Source organism: Hyperolius riggenbachi, chromosome 4, assembly GCF_040937935.1.
Source record: "Hyperolius riggenbachi isolate aHypRig1 chromosome 4, aHypRig1.pri, whole genome shotgun sequence".
NCBI classification, from domain to species: domain Eukaryota; kingdom Metazoa; phylum Chordata; class Amphibia; order Anura; family Hyperoliidae; genus Hyperolius; species Hyperolius riggenbachi.
Window position 1 is genome coordinate 120,619,959 of NC_090649.1, and position 12,570 is coordinate 120,632,528.

General features: G+C 44.5%; 1 protein-coding gene across 13 annotated transcripts in view; it reads left to right on the forward strand.

Moving 5' to 3' along the window:
* Positions 1-9,564, forward strand: part of TFDP2 (transcription factor Dp-2) — a 122,937-nt gene extending 113,373 nt beyond the window's left edge. For all 13 annotated transcript variants that reach the window (XM_068280478.1, XM_068280467.1, XM_068280477.1 and 10 more), the window contains one exon: positions 1,148-9,564. In XM_068280478.1, the coding sequence (XP_068136579.1) occupies positions 1,148-1,307 (160 nt within the window). In that variant the 3' untranslated portion in view covers positions 1,308-9,564. The remainder of the gene's footprint in view (positions 1-1,147) is intronic.
* Positions 9,565-12,570: the final 3,006 nt, after the last annotated feature.

The window sequence follows — 12,570 nt, forward strand, 5'->3', positions numbered from 1 at the left end:
CACGTACACACACACACACACACACACGTACACACACACACGTACACACACACACACACACACGTACACACACACACACACACGTACACACACACACACACGTACACACACACACACACACGTACACACACACACACGTACACACACACACACACACACGTACACGTACACACACACGTACACGTACACGTACACGTACACGTACACGTACACACACACACACGTACACGTACACACACACGTACACGTACACACACACACACGTACACACACGTACACACACACGTACACGTACACACACACACACGTACACACACGTACACACACACACACACACACACACACACACACACACACGTACACACACACACACACACACACACACACACACACACACGTACACACACAAGTACACACACACACGTGTATATATGTATGTGCATTTGGGTTCTATGGGTGTGTGTGGAAGGGAAATAGTTAATTTTAGATGTAGGTATTTTTATTAAATTTTATTAAATGTTTTTTGATGTAATTTTACTACTTGGCCACAAGATGTCCTCAGTCATTATTTCAGATTCAAGTATGTAAGGACATAAATTGAAAGTAATGCGTGCACTGTAACAGGAAGATGCAATGAATGCAGACATCTCATAGATGCCGGCGTTCATTGGATCGGGGACTTAGATTAATGAATGGGAACTGTGTTTCCATTCATTCACGTCCCCGCTAACCAGCGGTAACGGTAGCGCGAGCAGGTGGCGGCCGGCCGCACCCATTGGCGTTTATAGTCCCAGGAACCTCATTTGTAGTCCCAGGGACTACAAATGAGGTTTCCCAGGACATAATTATATTGCACCTGCTGCAGTAAGTAGTGAAAAGGCATTTTATTGACAAGGTGTGGAAATATCACCTAGGAGAAAACATAGGAGATTCAATTAATTGCATATGGGCCAAGGTGAGAAAATATCTCCAAGAGAACACTTAGGAGAAAAAGTTGATTGAATATGTGTCATGTGGCGTCACAGAATGATTACACCTAAAGCTGTAGGTCTTATTTCTGGATACAAATGCTGTGTAAATTCTGTTGCCACTTGTTAGTGTTGTACTTTTCTCACCCTTTGCCTTGCTTGCTTGTATTTCCACACAGTGTGAACGCAGGATTGTTTTATGACACTGAAGTGTCTCTGACAAACAGCAGCCACCACTCCAGTTCTGGAACGTCCCATTACACGGAGTCCCGGGGGGAGACCCCTTGCTCATTCGATGATGATGAAGATGAGGACGATGACTCCTCCTCCCTGGAATAATAAGACTTGTGTGTAATGCACACCTGGGATTATATGTGTGTCCTCCTAGTCTAGTCTTCCAACGCAGTTTCGATGGATGCTTACATCGAGATCAAAGACTTCTCTTTGTATGTGAGGAGCAGTGTTGACTGCAAGATGGCGTCTTGCCTGCCAGCCAGTGATCGGATTGCACCAGCGACTCCATTTTGTGTCGTGTGTTGGGCTGAACCTACGAGGATCCAATGCAGGGTATTTGAAGTGATTTATTTCCACTGCTTATGAGACACAAGACTGCCGCAGCAATGAGGACTTTGTGTCCTGGTGATTCCTGTCACAAGCCTGAGGTCACTGCGGTGACACATCTGACAAGATGCCTGCTAACGATTTTGTGGAAAACGTGCTGCTATGTATGGAATGCTGCAGATATTGGGGAAAGGAGCAGATTTGTCTGTTTAAAGTGATTGCTGAAAAAAACACAAGGAACTGAAATAAATGTTTGCATCATACGTGGTTGATGTCAAAAGGGAACACTGTGCTGCCATTGGATAATCTCTCGCCATTATCCCCCCTCCCCCCTTTTTTCTTTTTACTGAATTGTATAAAGACTTGCAGTTTCATCTGATTTCACATTGAATACGTTGGTGTTTGTTGTGGGCGAGGTGGTGCAGTCATCACCAGCTTCTGGTATTGAAGGTAGAAGAAATCGCCCTCTTAGAGTGGACCTGAACTCTTGCACAGGACAGAACGAATATATACAGAAATACACCCTGAATGTATTTAGACAGTTTAGCTTGTCCAATTCCCCCTCATCTGTGACTAACCACTGCCGTAATTTGATCTCTCACCTGTGTCAGTTTAGGAATCTCCTCTGCCACCGTAGAGCAGCTAATTTGTAAACACAGGATGTTAACCGTTTGTCTGCTTCCATGAAAGTAGGAAGTAGACACACTGCAGATTTATTGCAGGATTTTTATCAGCTTTAACAGAAATGTTTAAGGTAATTATGCTGTTGTGTTTTTTGTTTTTTTTTAGAGCAGAGAGGAAGTTCTGAGTTCAGGTCCCCTTTAAGGCCAGGTCATTGCCTGATTGACACCCGACTGAGAAGTGCTGTCACTATCCACATGCTGACAGTCCATGGAGATGGGGCGGAGCCAGCTTCTTAGAAGTTGTGGTGGGGAGGTTGGGGTTCTCTAGGTTTACCAGCTATACCCAGAAGCTGGCAGGTGAATCAATGTTGGTCAAATGGTAGTTTATTTATTCAGGTTTTGGGTGGAATTATTGGATAAAGTGAACTTCAGCTTTGGTTTAAAAAAAAAAAAAATCGTGCCCCGGCAACTGCCTTTCCTCTGCAACATCTGTTTACCTGATCCATGTAACTTATCACAATGGCTCTGTCATCCATGTAGGATACCTGCATGTCCGGAGGGAAGCATGGGATGCCTTATTGGAGATTTATTGCAGTGAACCATCATGTTCTGTGGCACTGTAACATTAAATATATATAAAGAAAACAATGTTTATGTGGATAACCAAGTGCACTGGCATGTCTTTTCAACACAAGAGACGCAGCCAATTAGAGGCCTTTATCAGTAGACAATTTTGGCCAAGTGGAGGATTATGCACAGCTAACAGTACGGCATAATGTACGTGGTGAAAGCATTTTGTTTTTTCTTTTATTTTTTTGTTCTTTGTTTTTGTTTTTTTAAGAAAAATAAAACAGCGTTTTGAATGTTGGCAGATATCCGTGAAGCAGAATGTAGAAACATTTCTGCTTTCCAAATTACATTTTTATGTCTTGCAATAAAGGTGGCAAACCTGTTCAGCACCACGTTGTAGAGGATTTTTTTTAACCAAACCTGAAGTTTCACTTTTACAGACCAACTTTTTAGAAAGTTTCTGGCTCATGGATCTGTTACTTGTCTTTCACAGTTCTGTATTACTGTGCAGTGTAAAGCTGTTTTCTATAGACAATCCTGTAGAGGTCCCACTGCCCTGATTTGATAGTGTGGTGGAGGAAGACCTACGCTGAGGAGCAGGTGGTCACGTGAGTTGTGTAAGGTTGGTCATGTGACTTCTGCAATGTTCTCTGTAAAGCTCTGCTAAAAAAGGGTTGGCACTTTATAAGTATGTAACAGTAGTATCCTGTGTCTACCTGTCATCTCCAGCTGAAGACTGGGGCAGTTTGTGTTAAACAGTCACCAGCTAGGCCCTTTCTTCACATTCTTGCTGCAGGTTATGCAGATGGCCTTCGAAACACAAAGCACTTGCGTTGCTACGTGACTCTCTTCAATGCTGCTGTTATTTCCATTCATTATACTGATTGGAAATCGCAATGTGTTGAGTTTTTTTGTTGGCAACCATGCTTTGCGATTTCACTGTGTATCACAACACATGAGTGGAAACATCAGACAGGGCACTTCTGATGTCCCTGCAGATCGCATCACTGTGCATTGCCGAAAGCTCTACAGAAACCACAAATGTGGGGAAGAGGCGCCTCACACAGAAACCACCTGCCTATCGCCCAGCAGGAGGGACCTTCAGCAGCTGCACCATCTGAGCAATGCATAGTGACACATTCTAAACCAGATTATACATTTCATAATGTTACAACATTAAAGGACAACTCTAGTGAGAAGACTATGGAGGCTGCCATATTTATTCACTGTTAAACATTACCAGTTTTCTGGCAGTGCTGCTGATTTATTTGGCTGCAGTAGTTTCTGAATAACACCAGAAACAAGCATGCAGATAATCTTGTCAGATCTAACAATAATGTCAGAAACACCTGATCTGCATATGCTTGTTCAGGGGCTATGGCTAAAAGCATTAGATGCAGGGTATCCCCAGGATAGCCAGACAACTGGTATTGCTTAAAATGAAATAAATATATCCACATCCCTCTACCTTCAGTTGTCCTTTAGGATATGGTTTAGTAAAGATCTGGTGAGTTTCTCAGAAGTCTACGTAGTGAAGATAATCGGTCAGCACACCAGCTTCTCAATGAGCGTAGTTTTTTTCCAGATCACATGCCAACACTTAAGTTAACAATTGTTTCGGGACCACTCAGGGTCCCCTCCTTCAGAACAGTGCAGACAAACGTTTCTCAGAAGTCTGTGAATACTTAATTCATTTTACAATCTACAATATTGGAGGCAAAGCCATTTTCACATCCTCAACTATGTCTGTTTAGGATTTCCACAACCAAGCCATTACCTAACAAATGTCAAACTCTGGTTTGTCATAGAATAGGTTGTGTAAGCACATCTGTGTGGCAGCCATTTTGTTTCATGTGGTAGAGTTCATGGAGGCGGAGCGCTGCAAAATGACAGCAGTATAAAGCACTTTGCAAGGAAACCTGTCATGAGAGAAAACGTGAAAGCTGCCATGCCATTATGTACCGCTTCAGAATAGATGCCTGGATGTAATCAGACTGGAACTGTTATGCAGGTTCAGAAAATCGAAGGATATTGACTTGAATATTCATTTCAGTTGCAGAATGTAAAGCTTAACTCCGCCCCCAAAATGTTGTATTTGACTACAGCAAGGAAGGACAAAACAGACTGCACAAATGCATCTAGATTTACTGTAGTCTAGGTGCAGCACTGAAAAGACCAAAACAATAGAAAATGCATAAATATAAGGTTCATATTTAGGCTATCAAAACTTTGTGAGAGGTATAAATAATATATAGGGTGTTTTCACACTGTGCATTTGTTGCGCTGTGTCGCTGCCCATACAATTGTATGATGGACTAGGTTATCCCGCACACACTTTCCACAGTGCATTACTGGATGATGCGTGTGATAATGAGTATGATACCATAGCAGTCTTCATGCAGTGAAATATATCTTGCATGATATAGTGTGCAGAGTGCACATTGCGTAACGCCTCCACTATAGCGCAGGCAGTATGTAATGTTCATAGTGTGAATGTGGCCTGACCTAAAACCTTTTAAAATGGACATCGTCCGCCACTCCTACCACAAAAGGGGGATAGGCCCTTCCTGTTTAGAGTCCTACAATTAGACAATCGCCATACAGTACAAAATGCTGTCTAGATAGGTCTCAATTAACCATAGTGGGTATTATCACTTCCAAAAGTACTAATTTGCCACAGATTGCATGTTCAGAGACAGTCGTTTGTGCCACTTCTGAGAAAATATGTCCAAAAGAAGAAGGTGTGTACGCATCTTAAAGGACACCTGACGTGAGAGTGATCTGGTGGCTGCCATATTTATTTCCTTTTAAACGATACCAGTTGCCTGGCAGCCCTTCTGATCTATTTGGCTGCAGTAATGTCTAAATCACACACCTGAAACAGGATTTATGGCCAAAAGTACTAGAAGCAGAGGATCAGCAGGACAGCCAGGCAATCTGCATTGTTTAAAAGAAAATAAATATGGCAGCCTCTCACTTCTGGTGTCCTTTAAAGGCTCGTACTCACGCTTGATTTAAAGTTGGCCAATAATAATTGCCTCGGCTGACAATCAAGCGTTTGTACGGCAGCCGCCAGCTTGCGAGCGATTCCACCCGACGGGCGGCTAACACCACCACGTGATGTCACACCCGAGTCACTCCATTTTCCCTTTGACACATTTGCACTGTCCTGCACAAGAACGTCGCCCAAAGGGATTGGTCCTGATCCCCGATGGGCGACACATCACAGGTGTGTACGCACCTGAATACTCAAACTTCCATTCTGATCATCTGTCCAGATCAGCCCCCCTTCCTGGAATGAATCTAAATTGCAGTAAATTACATATAAATAGGGAAGACATTTTTTATTCAATGCATTCTGGAGTTTTTGTGAAGACTGAGATATGGTATCTGAAGGAAGCACAACTGGCTGCTTTATCTGTGGTTTTGTAGGTGAACTACATGTCCACAGCTGGCCGCATCTCTTATGATTGTGATTTTGCTGTAAGGCAACCAGCGTTGCTGCAATGCTGCGTCTATAGAGGACATTCTCCAGAGGTGCTTTACCTGATAATGGCCATACGCTCTCCGCAACTCTCTCCACTGCAGTGATGTCTGCTGATTGCACTGAAAATGCCCCTGTCCACCAAGTATCTTAGTATTGATTCTGTGAGACATCTGTGCCTTATCAGCCACCCTCTCCTGACTATTCATTTCTGGCGTATACATGTTATTGGGTTAAGCTTCAGCTATGCTTTCAGTACCTGTCAGCAGGAACAATTGTCCTGGGAATATTCTGAGACTGATCTGCTGTGCTGCCTGTTCTGTTGTTCGGAGAGGAAGGGGGAGAGTAGGAGGTACCTAACTACGGGGACTACAATACAAGAACTTCACAGTTTGGATGTCGCTGTAAGGGATGATCAATGAAATGCAAATGTATGTACATTTTTTAATGTAAATATATGCAGTTTGAAAATGGACCGATCAGTTTAACCCAGGTTTAAATTGATTGGTCCATTTTCAAGCAGCATATATTTGTATAAAAATGTGCATAAACTCAGAAGTACTTGCATCTCTTTGATCATCCCAAGTCGCTGTACAACATTCAATTACAGTCTCTTTTCCGGCTGAGCAAAATCTAGTGTGTGTTTTTGTTATTGACAGAGAAACATCAATTCCTTCCCATCATCCTCCATGCAGAGAGGGGTGGGCATGAAGCAGGTTTTCAGAGCGGAGAGGTGACAGACACCCCTTTAGGGTCATACAGAGATCAGATCTATGGCAAAGAAAATAAACGTGTGATTGTTGCGGCAGTCAGTCTGCAGTTCTGTGACCAACAAAAATGGCGGAAGGTTTTGTCGCTTGCTTTGTCCCCCAGTACTGTGAGGTGCCTCATGATTCTCCTCCATAGGAGAGATAAACCCACTGAGTCAGGCCAGTCATAAATGATCATTTTGGCCAGCAGAGGTCTGTACAGGGCGCTAGTTATCATGTGAGAACCCTGGTGGAAGGGTTTAGTATTTTAAGAGCTGTAACAGTGCTGGAGTACATACGCTAGATAAAACGCAACCGCCTTTGCCAAGAATCCAGCATGTGCACAGCAGGCTGCGGATCCTAGGCCTGGATCCGCCTGGTGGATTGCTTTGGTGACTGATTGCTGAGAGCATTGTTCTCTTCACTTACCCCACCTGCTATGTGACATCACTCCCGCCCCACTCTGCCCCCACATTGGAGTAGAATGTGCCGTTAGCCTGCAGGTTAATGCCATGTCTGTCAGCCTTGTCACCTGAGGGATCTTGGGGACATAAAAAAGCAACCCTGGAAGCTACTTGTTGCTTCCAGGATCATGTAAGAGTCGGGCAGATGATGCAAGGAGTCAGGATAAAAACAGTGTTTCTGTGAGCGACTGTTAAAGATGGTACCGGCGCTGTCCATTCATCTGAATGGACAGCTCTTAAGCGGCATGCACTAAAACCATCATTCAACGCTGCGGGACGCCCATGTGAACTGCCCCTTAGATGTTTTTTTTTTTTTAACCAAATGGCTGCTAGGTTCACAGTGGGAGCTGCAGCAGAGGGGGAAACTTGCATCACGTGTTATGTAAGTGCTGCGTTGCATGCAGTCAATGAAAAGTATGCTTCACTGGCATTGTTAACGCACGGCTTTGAGATAGGGGAGTCCGTTGGATCGCATCGCACCGAATCCATAGGTGTCGCCATATCAGATGCTATTGTTTACTTACTAATCCTGTCTAAAATAATGCGTACTGAAATCTAATAGGGCCGAGTGTTATTAAAAATGACCATTATTGTTCATTATGCTGACAGATATCATTTTTAAAATTGCAGGGAAATTCAGATTTCACTTTGCACCATGCAGCATTGAGGGGGCCATGCACTGGTCAATATGGACAGGAGATGGATCCCTCCCCAGTCATTATCTGGACAGAGAGGGATCTATCTACTCTATTCCCTACACACACTACACACAGATTTTCAATTAATTTCAGCAAGAAATGTTTGAAAATCTGTGTGTGCCTGAGGCGTCACAGCTTCCCCCCTTTCTCTTGGGCCGTGTGGTTCTCACCTGTCCACCGCAGTGGTCCTGGTCTCTGCTTCTCTCCACCGGCTGCTCAGTCTTCACTTCTGTTTCCCTTTGTGCCTGTGTGGTGTAATACGGGGGACAGACACTGGGGTGCTATGACCGCTAGAGGCCCCTAGTGTCTGTCCCCTGTATTACATTACACAGACCCTGGGGACAAGGACACAGCCGCCTGTGAGAAGCGGACACTGGGCCTTGCGTGGACAGGTGAGAGTACCTTCTGATGCCGCTAGCTCCCGATCCACCGCCAATCAAATACATTTTCTGTCCGGTGTGATTGACCCAATCCTTTGATTTCAGCTGGAAATTGCTCGATCAGCCCACATGCTGCACAGATTTCTCACCGATATGATCAGAGCAATCAAATCGGTGAGTGTATTGCCTGCTTTACTTGGTGCACAAAACCGTTCATTTGCTTGGCAGAATGTCCCTGTATTCCCTCGTTCCTCCATGAAGGTACTTCCTGCTCAGCTCAAGAAATTCATATTTATCATCTTCAGGCATGGTTTACTATGGCCAGCTTTAGAGTCTGGTGCAACTATAGGGAAGAATGGATTTCTGTGATTTCCTGTCTAATGAAGTCCCTATTGCAGACGAACCCTCCCACTTCCTGTTCGGCAGTCACTGCTACAAATTGTTACAGCTTGTATTGTCCTACTTGCGACACAACGATGTAAGAATGTGGAATAATGTTTGCGTAATACATTGTAAATGCTTAATCTGCAGAGGTCTAATCATTTTTTTTCTTTAGTAAATGTGGAGTTATGCTTAAATGTTAATGTTTATACTGTATGATTCAGTGGATATATGAATATAAAATGGAAGGAAAAAAATCAGGACCGGATTCAAGTATTCCTTTTCTGCTGAATGTGAGGAAATGAAAGCCAGCCTGTGATTGGCTGCTGTGATCACCACAGAACCTGTTCCATCCCCCACATTAGCGTTCGTTGAGAGAAAGGCTTTTTTTAATTATTTTTTTAAAATCTCAGCCACTTTGGTTTCAGACCACATAAGCTAAAATTTCGGATTGCTTGTGACCTTAAGAGTTCTGCTTGTTTGAAATATTTATATCTGTGCAGCCGTGTGGGTATTTTATATGGCCAGTGTGTGACAAGATGATGCTAGCGCCCCCGTCACTGCCGAGGAAAGTCTTGTGTACGGCGGTAGGGGTCTTGTATTTAATGCTGTAAATGCTCATTATCTTTCCAAGAAATTGTGTACCATACAGAATGTTTATCTCAGTAAACCTATTTTTGTTTTCATGGCTGATCTCCTTCTTTATTTAACAGTTATGTTTAACGTGAAAATTGTTATAGATTGTTTTTTTTTTACTGATACTAATAGTTAGAGATGGTCAGTAAGACTAAGAAATTCAACTTGCATGCAAGTTTAACCTCCTTGGCGGTAGGATTATTTCCAGATTTTAGGGCCTAAAAGTGGTGTAATTTTTTAGCATGCTTTCAGACCCTAAAATGTGGAAATAATCGTACGGCAGAGAGATCTGTGGTAGCCCCTGCACTCACCTCCCTGGGATCAAGCGCTGCAGTTCTCCATCCGTACTCCGGGTGGTGCTGTAACCCCACAGAGCCTCGGAGGAAAGTAAGAAGAATGGCTGTTGGCATCTGGATTTCCGGGGAGGTGAGTGAAATCACTCGCTGAGCACCATTGCTCTGCATAGACCTTGCGGTGGTCACCACAAGTCTAGCTCGGGGTTACCGCTCCGAGTCAGGCTCGGGGATGGAAATCTGCAGCTCAGAGTTACTGCCAGGGAGGTTAATTCAAGCTATAAGCAGCTCGGGACTGGGCCATACTACTTTGGATTGGCTCAGGTCCATGCAGCATACAATTTGCATTAAAGTAGGTCTAAACTTTAGATATTTCCTCTCTGCTCTAAAAAATTAAACATAACAGTTAGGGAAAACATTTCTTCATTACAGGATACTAAAAAATAAATGGAGCACAGAAAGAGTTGGTTAACTACCTGAGGAACGCCTAACTCCGATGGGCGTGGCTGCGGCGGCAGCCCCAGGACCGCCTAACGCCAATTGGTGTCAAGTCCTGGGGCTGCAGTTTCCCAGGGAACGGCCGTGCGCATGCGCAATTGTTCCTTGCCACAGAGTTCCGTGATTAGCCTGCCAGCTGCCGAACGCGGCTAGCAGGCTGTTTGTAAATGAAACGGGAAAGCAATCCCCTTTGTTTACATCCATACAGCGCTGCGGTCCCCGGCAGCGCTGTACGAGATCGGCGATCCCCGGCCTCTGATTGGCCGGGGAGCGCCGTCCTCTCATAGGCTGATGCCTATGAGCAGCGGAACAGGATGGATCGCCGTCCTGTTCAAGTCTGTTCACGGAGGGGAGGAGGGAGGGAGAGAGAGCCTCAGAGGCTTAGGGGGGGGGGGGGGGGGGAAACGGCCACAGTCATCGGACACCTCTGGCGGCATGTCCCCTTAGGGACAAAAAAAAAAAAAAAGGTGAGTCCGATCGCTGGGCTCCATAGCTGGGCTGTGCAGGAGGCTGATGAAAAGCCTGCACAGCCCAGCGCAACAAAAAAAGAGCACTGCGGTCGTCAAGTGGTTAAAGGAGAACTTTAGTGAGAGGTATATGGAGGCTGCCATATTTATTTCCTTTTAAGAAGTACCAGTTGCCTGGTAGCCCTGCTGATCTATTTGGCTGAAGTAGTGGCTGAATCACACCAGGAACAAGCATGCGGATAATCTTGTCAGATATGACAAATATGTCAGAAACAACCTGATCTGCTGCATGCTTGTTCATGGGCTGTGGCTGAAAGTATTAGAGGCAGAGGATCGGCTGGATAGCCAGGCAACTGGTATTGCTTAAAGGGAACCTTAACTGAACGGGGGGTAAAGAGTTTTACTTACCTGGGGCTATTACCAGCCCCCTGCAGCAGTCCTGTGCCCTCGGCGCCGCTCTGGAATCCTCTGGTCCCCAGCTGTCACTTAGTTTCGTTTTTGACGACTCACCAGTCGCCGCCCGCCATGCGTATTATTGGACGCATTCACCAATGAAATTAGCGCTATTGCATTTTACGCGTGCGGAATGCGGCAACGCGTATTTTTGTACGCATTGCGGTCCGCAATAGCGCTAATTGCATTGGTGAATGCGTCCAATAATACGCATGGCGGCCGGCGACTGGTGAGTCGTCAAAAACGAAACTAAGTGACAGCGGGGGACCAGAGGATTCCAGAGCGGCGCCGAGAGCACAGGACTGCTGCAGGGGGCTGGTAATAGCCCCAGGTAAGTAAAACTCTTTACCCCCCGTTCAGTTAAGGTTCCCTTTAAAAGGAAATGAATACGACAGCCTCCATATCCCTCTCACTAAAGCTCTCCTTTATGCCTCAGTCTTAACCTGCACAGATATAGCTGCAGCCTCTCACTCACAGCTACTGATGGGGCTAATTATGCTCTGATGTAACTAAACAACGCACAAAGTTTAACACAGTAAATTTCTACAGCACTTATATGTGGAATGAAAACTTTTCATTGTGTGCTGTGCAGGAATTTGTGTCTGCATTACATTTGCAAGGAATCTGAAATTATTAATGCCTTTGATCATCTCTACTAACCAAGGCTAGCTGCCAAAGAAAGCTGTTAATTATATTCGGGCCCCCTACTTTCTGAGAAAACTCAGAAATGTGTAGCAGCAAGATGACAACTTGTGGAGACCTGCTTATCAAAGTTTTCCTGGGAGTTTTTGCATCCAGCCGCTAGGAGACCAAATTAACCAACCAGCAAAAAGTGAATGAGGGCTGCAGGTTTTAGGGCCTTTTTCCACTACCCTGCGATTTGATTCCGATTGCTAACGGATCGCAAAACGCAAGGTACATTAAACTAATGGGAAAAGCAGCAGCCATTTCCATTAGTGCGATCAGATTGTGTCGTGATTTTGCCACAAGCGCAATCGTAGTCCTGATGTTATTTGGATGCGATTGAGCTCCACTATACTGAGTATAGTAGCTTAATTGCAATCGCTTAGTGGAAAATGAAACGCATTTGTGATTGCGTCTCATAGTGGAAAAGAGCCCTCAGACACACTTTATTAGTCTTTACACACACAACTGTTAACAAGGAAAGGTGGTACAAGCAGGAAAGCAGATTATTTAGCATGAAATTACAAACACTCAAGCAAGAGCATGCTGAGACTTGATGTGTCACGGAATAGTCAAGAAAAAAAGGGGTATAAAAGAGTTTATTAGTATCAAAAAGATCAGTAGGACAAGTTTGTTTTGATTCTGCAACTATAAAAATGTA